The 16,540-nt window shown below is 43.0% G+C and overlaps 1 protein-coding gene across 4 annotated transcripts in view; it reads right to left on the bottom strand.

Moving 5' to 3' along the window:
• Window positions 1-807: 807 nt before the first annotated feature.
• Window positions 808-16,540, bottom strand: part of ARHGAP40 (Rho GTPase activating protein 40) — a 39,829-nt gene continuing 24,096 nt past the window's right edge. For 3 of the 4 annotated variants that reach the window (XM_075108635.1, XM_075108634.1, XM_075108632.1), the window contains exons 4-15: window positions 13,463-13,538; window positions 12,694-12,848; window positions 11,900-12,065; window positions 11,449-11,540; window positions 11,250-11,327; window positions 10,826-10,985; window positions 9,993-10,075; window positions 8,185-8,391; window positions 7,789-7,929; window positions 5,936-6,096; window positions 4,874-4,929; window positions 808-3,517 (exon numbers count right to left, since the gene is read on the bottom strand). In XM_075108635.1, coding sequence (XP_074964736.1) covers window positions 3,411-3,517; window positions 4,874-4,929; window positions 5,936-6,096; window positions 7,789-7,929; window positions 8,185-8,391; window positions 9,993-10,075; window positions 10,826-10,985; window positions 11,250-11,327; window positions 11,449-11,540; window positions 11,900-12,065; window positions 12,694-12,848; window positions 13,463-13,538 — 1,482 coding nt within the window. In that variant the 3' untranslated portion in view covers window positions 808-3,410. The remainder of the gene's footprint in view (window positions 3,518-4,873; window positions 4,930-5,935; window positions 6,097-7,788; window positions 7,930-8,184; window positions 8,392-9,992; window positions 10,076-10,825; window positions 10,986-11,249; window positions 11,328-11,448; window positions 11,541-11,899; window positions 12,066-12,693; window positions 12,849-13,462; window positions 13,539-16,540) is intronic. The other variant, XM_075108633.1, reaches the window with a different exon arrangement.

Here is a 16,540-nt window from a genome sequence, read left to right on the forward strand (position 1 = left end):
AATACTGGGCTTTTGTTCTGAGCAGGGGAGATAGCTGTGTAATGATCAATCAAAAAATGCCCTTGGGGATGGGAGACATTAGCACTTTGATACTACTGAAGATGAATGGGTGAAATGAGTTTGATAAGCTGGTGTTTTCCTCAGATAATTGCTCTGAAAGCTTTCTAAAGGCACTTGGATCCTCCTCCCTTTCCCTTCATTTCTGGGTAGGATAGCAAGTCCTGCTTTTCTATCAGTATTACTGGGCAGGCTGCTGCTGTTACTGTTTTTAAACAAATAACTGTGGATTTATGCCACATTTAATCACTGACTATTGAACACTAAAATATCGGTCGTAATTTAACCAGAGATTAAGACTGGATTCCTATTGTTCTTGGCGAAGTTGGCGAGTCCTGCCAGCACGTACATGCTCAACTGAGAAGAGACTCAGGGGGTGGGAAGGGGACTCCTACTTCTCATGGGACATGGGCATCCTTCCTCAAGCTTAAATCTTTAACAGCTCTTCTTCCTTCAGAGCTGACTAATTCTTGGTGCTCACAAACTGACTTCAGCCCCGTCAACCTTTGTCTGGGCTTTCTGCACCCAACACTGACCTCCTCTTCCTCCTCCTGGATCACTCTTTTGCAGCTACCCCACAGGATCACCTGAAGAGGGACTTCTCCTGAAGCTGTAACATGAAACTCTTGCCAAGCTTACCCAGACTCCAGGTACATTTCTCTTCAGGTACGAGGCAAATCCTGCTGGCATGCACAGATGTGGTGCCATTTACTGTGCTAACTTATTTGCAGCCACTAATGAAACTGGAGCCAAGAGATTTTACTGTAATTTTATTGCTTCATTGAATAAATGAATTTTAAATACAGAATTAAAAATTTGTAAAAAAAGTTATTAAAAGCCAGCATTCAGAAGTAGGGTGCACATCAGCGACTGAAAAATTCATACTTACTTTTTGGTACAAAGATAGGAAAGAAAAATAAAAAAGCATATCCACCATCTGGAAAGAGATTTTTTTTTTTTTTTACATTTTGTTTCATATTTGAGAACTGATATTTGTCTCATGAGAATCTCCCACCAACCTGGTTTTTCACAGCACTGATTCACATTATTTGGTGTTCAAAAAACCCCACTTGTTTGTTGTTTACAGAAGCAGTGATGTAGCATTTCCCCCTCATGTGTATGGATGCCAGTGTTAACAGAACATCCAGTGTATGAGGGGTGGGAAAAATGCAGCATTATGTGACTTGCAGGGATGCAATTTAGGTCACAAAGCATCTCTGAGCAGGAACCGAGCAGAACCCTGAGCAGGTTCTTCTGTCCCACCGACACCTTTGTGAGTTCGGTATTTCTTACAGCATCAGATCTCTGGCACTTGCTAAGCTCCATCACTGCAACAAAGATTTCCAGAAGTTATGAGTGAATAGGTACCTTCGATTTTTAATGCCCGATTTTAAAGCAGCTTGATCTTTTAAGAGACACAGAGCACCCATCCTCAGGGATAAGAATCAGGCCCTTTTTAGGCACAGTTTAAGTCCTATAGAACAGAGGCACCTCAAGAAGTCTTGACATTGGGGTTCTGGGTTAGGGTTGGGAGGTTGTTTTTCTGCAAGTTTCTATTATGGGTTCTTAAAAAGACAGCTATGAAGATGATCCCGCCAGTCAGTGCATCTGCATAATCTCAAGCAAAAAAAAGTAGACAGACTCTCTAATATATGTATCATTTCAAGACATCAGACCACTCATACAGTATTCTTAACAGGTTAGAAAGAATATGGACTATTGCTCGCCTATTCCTCAAGGATCTCAACCACCAAGGTAATTTAACCACGCAGACAGACAAACCACAGAATGAAGTGCCCTTACCACAGGAACTAGGACTTTGGGATAATAAGTAGGGATAGTGGCACATCAGCCTGGGAGGTGGAGGAGGGAACAGAGGAGGGAAAGTTCAGACTGCAATAGAAACAAATTCAGTTAAAAAAAAAAAAGAAATAATACTGGAGATTGTCACTGTAGTGCAGCTAAGACTTGGCAAATGAAATACTTCGAGTATACTCTTGGCAGGGCAGCCCTGCTTCTGCCACGTGAATAAATATCCAACAGTGTTTAAAAACAGTATATAAAAAAAGATGTCAGGATTTTCAGAGACAGCGCATGTTCCATCCTCTGTAACTGCATAGCAGGTTCCCTCACATGAGGTATTTCAGCATCACCACAAAGGAAAACAATACTTCTGCACTCCCCTTCCACGAGCGCAGCCTAATTTGAGCCGAGGTCATATGATGATTATGCAGCGATGCGAGGTGCAGGCATTCTGCTCCACCCTTGTCTCTCCAGACGACAGTGATCACACTGTGCTGCGTGCGATGAAAACACGCAGTCAGAGCAGCGAAGGCGCAATTCAGTACCCACCACGCGACCAGATACAGGCACGGACCTCTTATTTCAGCCACTGCACATCTTGGGGGTTTTTTGGTTTGTTTGGTTGGGTTTTTTTAAACAGATACGTTCACACGGAGTCTTCCAAAAAGAAGTTCAGTTCATGTGGCCAGGTCAGATTACTGACCTCAAATTAACCTCAGAATATTTCCTTGGTTATCTATCTGTTGATATATAGGTCATCCGGCAAAATAAATGCATGTTTTACCATCATCAGTGGCAACCTGTACATTTGTTTTTGCATTACCAGCAGAGCTGTATGGGACAGGCACCTCTCCTATCAAACCGTATGTTTGAAAGGCTGCTGTCCATCCCATAGTTTTTTTCCAAGGAAAGTTATTTTCTTGTGTGGCATATATGTATTTAATTGTAGTCATTAAATACAGAATATTGGTTTCACGTCACATCTGGCCTTTTAGGAAGCATCCTTTTTCATTCTCCAAAAAAAATTAACAGCATCTTATTCGTGAAACCCAGGATCACAAATCCTTTTGGTGATGTGCAACAGCCAATAGTGGACCTTACCAAAGGGGTGTCATTAGTACCGCTGCAGCATTTGACTGTCTCTCCTCCAAAATGCGGATGTGACCAAAAGAAAGAGCAAATCCAGAAGAAACAGAAGTCTTCTACCATCTTCAGGAAGACGTTTCTATTCTTACTTTCCATCTTTGCTGCACAATCACTGTAGCTTTGTTTGCAGGGCTTGTTTTGGGAGGGCTATTTTGTTTAAGAATAATCACACCCCCTGCAAATTCTGCTACATAACGATAAGTGCTGCTTGTTATCAACACCCCTTTTAGCATATAGGATCATGTATTCTCACAGCCAGCTGTCATGGAAGTAGTAAATAAAGCTGGTTTTCCTTCAAAGACACAAGCATTGTCCAGTCTGTGACTATACCAGGAACGTCTCTATAGCTTTTTCCATGCCTTCCAAAAACCTCCACCAAATGCTTCGGTTTGCTCATGCTTGCCTTAGAACATCCGAGGATAAGATGGGTTTTGCTTAATTATCCACTCAGCATGGGGATTGACGTGGTACAAGTCTAACAGGTAAGTGTCTGGGTCCAGGCAATGTTCACCTACCAAAACAAGAGATTCAGGAAAAAAAAAGGATTTATTCTATCCTTAGTCCAATAGTTGCTAGGTTTTGGGGTTCCCCTGCCCCCCCCCCCCCCAGTATTTGTTCACATTAAATTCAATATCACAACCATTCAGAAGTCTTTCCACAAATCTGGAAAAGTTCTAGTTATTTATGTTAAATGAATGCATATTTCTTAAAACTATATTAAGCCCAAGCTTTGACCTTTGTGGAAAGGCATTCGAACTTTAATACCCAGTAACTTTAGCACTCAAAAACCATCAAGAAATATGTTAGTAATCAAATCCAGAGAATGAATTGTTTCCAGTGACAGAGCTTTTCTTCTACAGATGCTACTAAAAGAAACACTAAGAGGCAGCCAAAGCGCTCAGTAACCAACAGTCTCCAGAAGCAGTTATAACGGGGCACAAGAATTCCCTTCCATTTTCGGACACCCCCAGTCTACTCCTGCGATTGTATTACTTAAGTCTCCGCTCCATCTGATGACATTACCCTATCGATGAGTGGAAATAGGCGACTAATGAACATCAGCAACTTGTTTAACTATGTGGTTTGAGAAACTTCCACCTCAGTCAGTACAGGTTCTGCTGTCAGAAAGTTGATGCAAGCAGCCAGAACTCACACCTGGAGCTGGCCATCATGGGGGAGGTGTTCACAAAACATGTAGATGTGGCACTTAGGGACATGGTTTAGTAGGGATGGTGGTGTTGGATTTACAGTTGGACTTGATGATCTTAGAGGTCTTTTCCAACCTTAATGACTCTACGGTCATTAGTAGAGGAGCCCTATGCCAGCATACCACACTTAATCAAAGCCCAGATAAGAAGCCTACAATTAAAAGCCTATAGTGGCATAGGATGAAGTTGCCCTTTACTTAAAGCCATGAACTACCTTCACCTAAGTTCTACACTTAATTCCAAACAGCAACCTTTGTCACTGAGGGAAGAGGGAGTCTAACATGGTATGTTTAACAGAATGGGACGTTTGTTTGTTTTTAAGATGGACAAAGTTGTGCACGTCTGTCTCTTGAGTTTCCACCTTTCTTGACAGGCAGTTTCTGAATAAGATCCATTAGTGTTAAGCATTTTTGGAAGTCCGGGCTTCAACCTTCCCACATACTTGTACTGTAAAGGTTTTGCGGCGATGGCTGGAAGACATGTAAGCTTTGATGGGCGCTCTTTGCTGTGTGTGAGGTTAACCCACACTTGCTCATTTGTCTTTTAACTTTTGGAGCCCACTCCAAATCTCATCCTTTTTTTAACTCCCTTCTAAGGTAAGTTAAGCACAAAACCCCAGATATCGGAGTTCCTTATTTACAGTTACCACCCTGACTTACCAATGTTGCCTCCCACTTCATACAGGAACAAGTTTGTGCATTCCATTGAGTTGTTACTGCAGAAAGAAAAACACACTGAAGGTAACAAAGCTCTACAAAAGGCAAGTTATGTAGTTTAGTAATGTTTCTTCCCAAAGATTGCTTATGGTTCAGAGGCCAGCAACGATCGAGAAAGCTACAGGCCACAGTACAGAGACCTTGCTGATCCTCCTGAACAGCGCAGCTGTTGAAAAGGACACCCAAAATTGGAAAAAGGAAAACAAGGCAGATATTCCTCACTGGCAGCAAGAAGCACGCTATATGCAAATACTACCTTTTCAATAGGAGGACAACAAGCATAAATACCCAAGTTCATTGGCAGCATTCCTCTCAAACTGATGGCCTGTTCAAGAGGAGATCATCTGCAGGAAGCAACAGCTGTAGCAGCTTTTTAGTGAGATACTAGTTCCCAGCAGACCCGTATTCAGCCACCTTCCCATCCACCCTCCTTGTCCAGACATCTCCAGCCCAGGGACTCGGTCAGGAGATGCACTAACACTTCACCTACTAAATATGGTCTGCAGGCATGGCAACAGAGGCGGGGAGGGGGGCAGAATTCTTTTGTTCATTTTTTGGGGTTATTTCAGCAATTCACCACTGGACCATAGGAGGGAACTGCAGAGCTTACTTTAGGAAGCCCCTACATTAACATATGCGACAGAGAAATACTACTCCAGGCAAGTAATTTGCACAGGTGCAGAGAGGGTTTGCTTTGCAGGGTCAATGTTATTCCACTTTCCCCTCCCTCCAGCAAGGCTGGCTCACGTGCCATGCAGCAAAGCAGAGGGGACTGCCTGACCTCCTGAGCACAGTGATGGAATAAATCAGTTCAACTAACATTTCCTTGCCCCATCTTTGCATGCTATTTCCAAAACTCAGAATAGAGGAGCAAAGAACAGTCTCCAAACAGCTCACTGTGCCACTGCATCAGCTCTGCCCCAATACAAAACAGCAGCTAGACCACCTGATACTTTTTTTTTCTTTCTTTTTTTTTTTTTTAAAGCAGAAAAAAAGGCCATTTACCACTTGAGGAGGTTGACAGTGTTAATAATATTCCAGCCATTCTGGCACAGGTTCTTTTGAAACTGCCTCAAGACATCAGCAACTGTGGTTGCATTGTTCAAATGCACCTCTAGCGAATCCTTCATGAGAAGCGAAGCATGGACTTTCACAATCTTGGAAGGCTGAACAAGGGAGTCAAAAAGAAGAAAGTGCTTAAAGAAAGACTTTGTCATCAGCTAAAACAAGTTTCAAAATAGATCAGAGAGTGGGAAGAAATAAACCTATCTGGCCAGCTGTTCAGAGAATTGAGGTTTGTTTCATATTCCACACATACCACAGAGTAGAAGCTACAGAAGCATCAAGGTGAGCATTATAAAAAAATTCATCTGTGCTTCGGTGTTGTGGCTGGGGAGAAAAGCACCGCTCTCCATCAGCGTGCACTGGTGCTCTCTGCTGTTCAAATACAGCACCAGCACTAGAAGCAACGTAAGCTTTGAAGAAAATAGGATTTGTCAGAATAGATTTTGACAAGCTGTTCTGCCCAAGTCTGATAGACTTCTCTGGAATTAATTCAAACTCCTGGAAAAGTAGTTTAGAGAGTTGAAGTGCAGACTACTGACTTTCAGAAAGGTAGTTTCAAAAAAATGAAGCACTGACACACCACAGAGCAGAGTTCAAGTGCTGTTTTTCTCAAGATTGTTTTCATCAGCTCTTTCAGGAAGTAACTTCCCAGAACTTTTGTGGAGCACATTGAACAATTCTAACGGGGTCTGATCTGCAGCAGATTAATTTTGCAATCCCAAATCTTTTGCAAAAACAGCGCTGAACACCGAAGCCATTAGGAAGAGGTATTAGCACTGTTCTAAGCATTGGGTCATCTGTTTGAGTGCCTAAATAGTAGTTGCCGTCTCTGAAATAAGAGCATCTTCAACAGTGACATGCAGCTTTTAACAAGCTAAACTTTAGTCAGGCTCAGTATCCCAACTCGTATAGAAAGGCAGGGGATTTACTGGCTTGTGAGAACATACACTCTTATTCAGTTCTGCAGATTTAACCTTTCAACTTATTTTTTCTACCTGCAGACTCCATCCAGCTCATGTCCTTAGAGCATCCCAGTTGCACCACCACTGCTATGCAACACAAAATCCAGCACTGCATGGTATAACTTAGCTATAGACCTACACTAATTCAACTAACAGTGGCAACCAAAAAAAGGCAGAATGACTCCAAGGATCTTTTCCCAACTTTAACACACAAATAGATCTGAAAATAACACCTGTTTAAAAAAAATCTCAGTCTGCACCAACACAAGGAGGAACAGAGCCATTTCCTTTATCAGGAAAGTTAATTCTCTCATTTTAAGAGGCAAGAACCTTGTCCTCAACCCTCCCATACAGATCAGCAGCATTATGGAGCAAAACAAAAACAAGATACAAAAATGTACTTTTATACTACTGTAAGAACCTAAATTTTTGCTTTAAGTTCATGAAAATAATTCTGCCTTTATCATGGCAGTAATATCTGTCTAAACACATGGGGCATCTACAGTCATGTGAATTCTGCTCTTCACGCGAGATAGAGACCAGCATTTCTGCTTCTGGTCTCTTCCCCCTCATGCAACAATGCAGTATCTTAACCGAGTGTTTTGTAGCCTGAAATTTATTCAGTACCCTTGCTGTTGGGATCAGCGTTTGCCACAGCCTGGCCAAAAGGGTCTGGGAAGCTGTTTCTTATCATTCTGCATATTTTTCTCCCTCTTGCTCTGTGAAGAGCATCACTCCTCACAGATTTCCAAGTTCTCATGAGACCACTTACAATGTAAAAATATTTGACACTATTATGAAAGGGCCCAGCTTTTCCAAGCCCTAACTCACCTCTGCCTGGTTCTTTTCCACCTTGTCTTTATCAGCATGAATCTTCCGCAACAAATTTTTAATTCGCTTGTCACAAAACTGGTACCTTTTGCTATTGCTCTCGTTCAGCTTTCTCACCTGAGCTACCAGAAAAGAGGAGACCTGGGAAGGGAAGAAGAATTAAATCAAGCAGAGATAAGGACACTGTTTTAAGAACCTAAATGTCACTTTATGAAGCTCCTTAAGTAGACAAAATATCCATATACCTTGAAAACAAATAGTCTTGGAACTCAGCCAGAGGTTTTGCCTGCAGACATTTAACTCCCCTGAAACTTCCAGACTACCCCTTCCCCTGTTCCAATTCTAGGCAGACCGAGACACCGCTATACCATACCACAAGACACGGGCGCAACCTACTGTCCAGAGCAAATCCTGGTAATGGATCATCATCCGCACAACGTCAGCCGCCCCCTCCGCCAGCTGTTTCTCCTTCCCTTCTGGGATCTTGTTCGGCAGCCCCTTGTGCATGAAGAGGTTTGGGGCCATGACTGTGGAAACGTTCCAGAGGTTCATTTTGTTGTTGTTCTCCCTGGCAACCACTTTGCTGAGAAATTCAAGTAGAGCCTAAAGAGAGGGCAAGAGACTTAAGACATTCATTACTAATAGTCCTCAAGAAACTACTGTGGCAGTTGCTGAAGAAATAATTTAATTTGCATTTTTTTTTCTTGATATCCATGAGCAAATCCCATTTCTCCAGTCAGGAAGTTCAGTGACCGATTTCTAATACTAGGATAGCAACAAATAACCATACCAAGCAGAGAGATAGTTTGTCCGGCATTCATGAATCAGCAGAGACAGTCTGTGTGGGAAGGAGATGAGCTCGTACTCCTTGGCAGATGCCAATTTACAGAGCCCAGCCATAAAAGTTACAGAATCCAAAGATGACACCCCCACCCCTTCCTCAAGTATCCCCTTCGAAGCTATTCCCAGGTGTGGAAAAATAAACCCTTTTGCATAATCTCTTCTGCCTCACGCCTCCAAAGCCATGACACACAACATATCGTCTAAGTCAGCCTTGCCTTTATTACCTGGAAGTTGAACTACTCCGAAGAAAAAAAAGAAAAAACTAAAACAAAAGCAGCAGCAACAATGAGCATGGTTTTTCTAAAGCACAGAAAGGCAGGGGTTGCGCACCGCCTGCAAAGCTGATCCCATCAGCCTTTATTCTTTCAAAGAGTAGTAGGTGAAAGGATTTGAAATGCCTTCTGACCAGAAAAGGGCAGGAAGTTGTAAGCTGTGCTGGTTTTGGCTGAGAAGGGGTTAATTCTCCTCACTGTGGGGGGCGGCTGCCTTTCCAGCTTCCCGCGCTCTGCCGCGTGGCGGGGGAGGGGGGCTGGGAGGGGCGGGGCCACGGTGGGGGCGGCTGACCCCGGCTGGCCAATGGCAGGTTCATTCCATACCACGTGACACCATGACCAGTATGTTGGGGGGGGCAGGTGGCAGCGCGGAGGCGGCGCGGCGTCGGGTCGGCGGGCGGCTGCGGCGCGCGCGGTTCGTTCCGGCGGTTCGTTCCCCCTCTCCCCTCCCTTCCCCCCTCCCCCGGGGCTTTGCGCCTCTCGTTGTTCTCCTTTACACTGCATTTGTACTGTTGTTTCTTTTAATTTTAATTATTAAATTGTTCTTATCCCAACCCACGAGCGTTACCCTTCTGATTCTCTCCCCCATCTACCGGTGGGGCAGGGAGCGAGCGGCTGTGTGGGGCTGAGCTGCCGCTAAACCACGACATAAGCGTAGTAGCTTTTTTTTAATATTTTTTTAGAATTGAAGCTGTCCTTCACAGATGGTGCCAATACCATAAACCATGTACCAAAAGACTGACTTTCTCTCCGTGTGTGTTAGCCTGCCCACAGACAATTAAAGACCTATATATCTTTCACTCTATAGTGAAGTGCTTTAACACACTGAAGGGGAAGAGCATGTTTCTAAACAGGATGCCCCAAGACCACATGGATTCCTACTGCTCTGGGGCAGACTGTGCTTACAGCTTATGTTCACTGCACAGCCTTGAGGTTTGCCTGCTCTCCCCATGACGGGTTTCCTTTCTGAAGTCAGTGAAGTAAAGCCAAATAGCATGCTGTATGTTATTTACAAAAGCGGATAGAGTTCCTTGAATAAAAACCTGGAATGATCATGTTTTTCCAGTTAAATCCAGAACAGATAGTTACCTTTAAAGTGTTTCTGTTGGGTTCTGGCAGAATCAGGATGAGGAGGTTTAGAGCTTGCAATCTTTGCTTCAGGTCTGGAATATCTAGAGAGGGAGAGCGACAACAGGACAAAGAATTCAGGCTCCTGACACTGTTCTTTTTGAGCATGAGAATCCCCCAAGGAGTAAGGCAATTACTTATTGTAGTGTTTGTCATCTAGGATTTGAGACATTGTTTTACAGAGGTAAATCAAGCTCATACAGCCCTTAATGAAGTGAGCTACCTATGTTTTAGAAGACTGGCTGATTTGTTTCAGAGTGCACAGTCTGCCAGCAAGTCCGATGCCCTTGAAGGGCATCAAAAGACCCGATTATTCCCCATTTCTTGTACAAAATAGTTGTGCACTTAAACAGTTAGCTTAACACATTCAATCCATCTATTGAGGCACAAACCTCAAGATCAGGGACTTGCAGAACACTGCATTACTGGCAGACAAGACTGAGGACCGTGGCCAGTTGCTGCAGCTCAGCCTGCATGTCGTTATTTATCAGGTTGTCCTAATTCACGGTAGCAACCTTGCAGCCTCAAATGACACAACATGAGACCCCGGGACAGTGTTCCTACACAAAGATATACGCAACCAAGCACCAGTGACTATGACTCTCGGGCTGACATATAATAGTACACATGGCACCCAGCACACTGACTTTGGCTGTAGTTCATATCGTGCTCTGTATTGCCATCAAATCCACAGGTTCCCAACACACCTGACAGGAGAGCCCAGGACCAGCAGAGCTTTGCAAGAAAAGCACAAACCAGCAAATTGATGCTAAACAGCCAAATCAGGGACTCACTTTGTACAGCAGCAAAAGCAGGGAGGTACTCTGCGGTCAGCAGCGGGGCTGGCAGCTCTCTTATGAATCTTTTCAGTAGCCCAGATACATCATTCTGGTGGACTTCATCCCAGCGGAAAAGGCCAGTATAGAATTCCCTTTCAAGCTTCTGTTCCAGACTCTATAAAAAAAGAGAAGGAATTTATTACACGCTTTAATAAGCAAATGAAAGGGAAATTCTGTAGCTGACCACTAGGAGGACCACACAACAAGTCAAAAGAGCACAGAGGCCCTCACAGCAGATGCTCCCAGATTTCCCAGCAATGGACATTTCTAGTTGTACTGGGAAGGAAGATGAGACAATTCAGGTTATTCAGATATTTGCTTCAGCAACACGCTCCCTGATCACCTCTGATACTTTCAAACACTACTAAAAAGCTCATACCTTGATTCTGGTCTGGGACCCAGAAACTCTCAAAATGCCCTCTGTTTCAAGTCCTCTCTTCTCCAAGCAGGACAGCAGCTATCAAAAGGGGAAAAAAAAAAAAGCTCTTAGGCACAGAGGATGAGAAGTCATCCCTTCCTTATCACAGGCTTCCTGACTTGGAGATCAGAGGTGCAAATAAAACCAGAAGGGAACTTACTGCCTGGAGTAACAGGGGGACCTTGGTGTTGGGGAGCAGTTTTTGGTCATTTTCCAACAGGGTGTTGAGTGGAACTCCAAAGAGTCTTTTCTCTACAACAGAAACAACGCGTTATAAGCCTGTATCTCCACTAATACAGATGTCAGGGATATATCTACCACTGCAGACTAAGAGGGTGATTTTATAAGTGTAGGTACTGGAGAAAAAGAGAAGAACAGTTAACAGGACAAGTACATTTGATAGCCAGAGATAGATGTGGTGCTAGGACTTGAAGTTATGTTCCATTGACTTCCAGGAGAAATTCTGACCAAGGAAAAAAACCTGTCGCAAAGGTTCTTATCAGAAGCCCCTCTCTGTTCTAATACTTCAAACACAAACCTATGAGAAGATCGATGTAAAAAAGGCACGCGCACACACACCCCCCCAAAAATCAAGATGAAATACAACTGACCTGTTGTTTTCAGTTTTGCTGCCTTGTTTCTCTTTAGCTCAAAGCCTAGAACATCACAGAGAGCTGTTAGTTCAATAAGGGCCAGTGTGGGGACCTTCTTCATGTCCTGAGCAGACAGATCTCCAATCCTGGTCACTCCTAGTCTGCCCTTGGGGACCTTAAATTTCTAAGGGAAAACACACACACACAGAGGTTCAGTGCAAGTATCATTTCTAATCCCACTGGGATCAAGTTTTGCTGCATTTTTATCATCCCTTACCATAACAAGGCATCTATTCATTCTCTTGTTTTCAACACCAGACAAATGCCCCGAACTACTTGTACACAACTCACAGCTGAATAAATGTTTTCCCTTTTCAGCATTGCTTTTCAACTGTATAAGAGATGCCAGTTTATCTACATTGAAGACAGCCTGATACCCACCCTAATCTACTTGAACTTTGGAAGCAGTCCAGTACATCTGTGAGGAAGAAAACTGTTGGCATTACAAGTAAGAAAGTCCAGTTATTCTCCTCTTTTCAGTGGAAATGACCCAGATTCAAATCAAAATAGCTAGTTTCACACACAAGTGCTATTTCTTTTGACCCTTCACTACACAGTGGTTATCCTTGCCCAACATCACAAGGATAACTGCATCACTTGTCCAAAAACACTTACCTAATACAGACCTGTTCCAACACTATCCATAGAGGATACTTCCAAGAGCTGGTCATAGAGCTGAATCATCAAATGTACCGCTCTACACAAGAAGGGAGCTAATAAATTCTAATACAAAAAATTCCTTCAGTGCTTACAGTTAGGGCGTTTCCATCCTTTAGCCTCCTAGATTCAGACAGGAATGACGATCCCTTCAGCAGGACAGCTGCTTGCTCCGAGTAGGCAACATCCATGTTGAACACCTCCTCTTTTCCAGGGTTTCGAACTGTGCAGGAGTAATCCTGGGTTTCTGCTACAGAGGAGAAAATGTCTTGAATTTCAGAAAGCCAAAGAGGATGAAGCTTAGAAAGCAAGCGTGCTAAAAGAACAGTTTGAGATAGATTTGGGGACCACCACTTTTTAAGAAAACACTACATTAAGATTTGAAAAGAGTGTTGTCATAGCACAGTCCTGAGACTGATCAGTAGGGTAAGGTTAGCTTAAAGCCAGGACATTACAGCTACAATCACCAGATCCCGGATAAGACACGAGCATGGCCTTAAATTAAATGGCGTCTCTCTGGCTGACTTTTCACAATTGCATACGGCATTTACAGGATTTCACCATATGATTTTCACTAGAGTGATTTTATTTGCATCTTCTGATTGCTTTCTTGAAGAGTTAGTTATGAGTTTAGGAAGCAGTTCCTAACAACTCTAGAGCCTTGAAAAGTTTACTAAATCCACAAGTGTGGATAACCATGTACTAAAAAAAAAAAAACCACCCAAGAAACCCAAACAAAAAAACCCACAAACAATGCCAATGTTTCAGAGCCCAGATTAGTATAATTTCCCTTCCAGTTCCAGCCTTACTTCAGATCCTACTTCCCCTTCCAATCTACTCTGCATTTAAAAACTTCATTCTTACTTCTTTGTACATTTGAAGTCCGTAGATTGTGCCACAACTGATCTGGTCTGGAGTCCTCTTTCTTGGCTGCTGCATCCTGAAAAATAAACCAGAATGTGTTTACCCACAAAAACAGGAGTTATTATAAGACAACCTGATTTTGGCAGGATAAAAATAAAAATCCCAAAACACACATGTCATTGTCTGCTAGTCTAAGAAAATGCTGCTCAAGCTCAGGGCTACAAGACTACTCTGAAATTAAGAAACATAATTAGAGGATATGGCAGGCAGGTGGAAAACAGATTACTATCTCATGGACAGCATTAGTGATAAATTTGCACATCATTAAGCTAATTCTTCCTCTCACACAATCAGCAGCCAATTTTCCCCTTTTAGTTCATGCATTGAGGGGCTGACAAACAGTGGACCAACCAAGCTGCTTGGGATCTACCCATACCTGTGATCAGGAGATCTTTCAGAAGAAAGAACACACTCAGTAGACATCAGCACCTAAAAGCTTCCCTTCATGGGCTTTGTGGTAATCTACATCTTCATGTCTAGAGACAGAAGCGAATCTTTAAAAGTATAAGGAGCCACTGGGCAGGAAATTCTGTTAATAGAAACCTTACTTTTCCTAGAAGTAGTTAGAATACAGGAAAGCTTATTCTATACCAGAAGTTAGCAACTTTCCAAGAGCATGCTTATGGCATGGAGTTGTGCACCGAGGACTCAGGGTTGAAAGGAACCTGTGCAAAATCATTGCAAATGGACAAAACAGTTTGTCTGCACGCAGACAGACTGTCTTTAGAGTAGGTGCACGACTGATGAGCTTGCCATGAAAACAGAACCAATTCATTTAGCATCCGGCTTAATCACACATCATGCACTGATTAACGCCAGAGCACCTTCAGATCCCGCTGCTGTGTAAACAGGCCGCACTGAACAGTAACACAGGGGAAATATGCAGCAAGGTTCCGACAGAAACGCCAACAGCTTTGATGCCTGAGAGTAGCTCATGACAGAGGTGGACAGGAGGTGAACTGCAAATCTATCTTGAAAGGCTAATGGAAATAAAAATCCAAGTTACTCTGACACATCACTGCCTGCACTCTTACAGGCTGAGCTGCTTCCACTGCTTCCACTCAAGACACGGCTGAACTGAATTAGCTTTAAGCTCAAATTTGCTGAACACAGGTTTCACCTCTGTAGACCCCATTCAAACATTCTGCTCCCAGAGTACGGAGAGAGCAGTCAGCAGTGGGAAGCATCCAAAACCTGACTGAGCAGTAAGGGCACAGACACTGGATCGGGGTTCCAAGCCTGGGGCTGTAGGAAAACAGACTTCACTTTTCTGCATTTCTGTTTCCTCACTTAAAAAGTGGAGGTTTCAAACATCCTTTTGTGCAATAAGGGATTTGTCATGGTTTGCTACGTGCCTTGAACACGTGTTACAGCCACACCAGGCCTGTTTTGGCATATGGTTCCTGATTATGCCCTTCAGAGCCCTAAAACTGTGCTTGGAACTGGGGCGACACAGCAAACGAGTATGGAAAAGTAACCAAAAAGCCTGCTTCCCTCTGAGATTGCTCCAGGAATTACTCAAAGGTAAAGGACTTCTGCTTGGTGTCTACATCCAGTGTCATATCCTAACGTCTCAGGAGTTTACCATTTTACATAGAATCACTCTCATTTTGCCTAGGCTGACCATCAGTCACTCCCTATGAAATAAAGAGGGCAAACACCACCCCTTCTTTACACTGTAAAAGGCAAGCAAGGAATACAGAGGTTGAGCTCATGGCCACTCAGCAAAAAAAAGAACAAACAACCAAATGAACTAATTTAAATACATGCTCTTACTTTCATCAAAAAGAGGGGAAAAAACCCACAACAATGTTTTTTTGCTTCTGTGACTTCCACTAAAACTGTAGATCTCAGAGGCAACTGCAAAGCTTTAAAAAAAATAATAAACCAAAGAAAATATGAACAATTCCAGCAGATCTATTGGAAAAGAGTCCAGTGTTCTTACCCAAAGTGAGAAATGAGGAAAATGTTTCACGTCCAATTAAATCAAGGCAACTGAAACAGGCAGCGTTAGCATCTTTGTACATGCCTTCGCTACATAAAAATGTCACTTTAAAACATCAGATTTTATCTCAGTTGCTTATCAAATGCAAATTATCAAATACAAATATTAGTGACCTAGTGAGTGGACATGTAAGATTAAGAGCTTAAAAATCTCCATTCTTATACAGTAGAAAGTAAAATTATTTTAAGAGATATCACAGGCTTCTGTTTAATCTGCAGGTTTTTTAAACTTCATGAATTTCACCTGAGGCACTTAAGCTCGCCGTATTATTGCTTTCAGAAACATCATCATTTTGGCACCCATTTGTGCAGGAATGCAAACAATGCTCTACAAAAGCAAATCACCATGAATCTGTCTCAGTGCAATTCACAGCAAGGATGCAATCCGCACCTCAGCACTGGGCAGTTACAAAGAACACAGCCACGGACAGTTTCCAGTGATGTTGCAGACTGGTAGTGTCATTCCCTTAAGGCATTCAAGGGATTGTTTGGGTATAATTCACCTCATTATAGTAAAAGATGTTTCAAAGATGCTCAGGCTGAGGAAGAGGAGTATTCAGTCTGGTAGACAGCAAGGGTCCCATGCTACTCAAATAGGTAAATCTTGGTTAGGCTCAATACCTTCTGACTAGACACTTACAGAGAAGCGAAAGCCACAAGGAGCCCTGACTGGGATACTTTCCAATGGCCTCTAGAAAAAATAAGTACACTCTACCTTGTAGCCACAGCAAAAAGAGGAGCAGCACATCAGGAAAGCAGCTGAAAAGTTAATGGTCATGTATTCTCTAACAAAAAAAGGCAGTGGCTATTCTGTCGCTAGAGTTACCAGCTGTACCTATGAAGTCCTCTCTCTGGTTAATAACGATTTAATATATCACTGGAATAAAGAAAACACAAGAGGGCTCCAAACAATACCAGAGTTCCATGAGGCTGCGGTGCCGTAGGCACTATGCAGAAGCCTTCCAGCAGCCCCTAGGAAACTTATGGATCTGCAGGTTTTATAGCAACTCCTCA

This window comes from Phalacrocorax aristotelis, chromosome 13 (genome assembly GCF_949628215.1).
Source record: "Phalacrocorax aristotelis chromosome 13, bGulAri2.1, whole genome shotgun sequence".
NCBI lineage: Eukaryota > Metazoa > Chordata > Aves > Suliformes > Phalacrocoracidae > Phalacrocorax > Phalacrocorax aristotelis.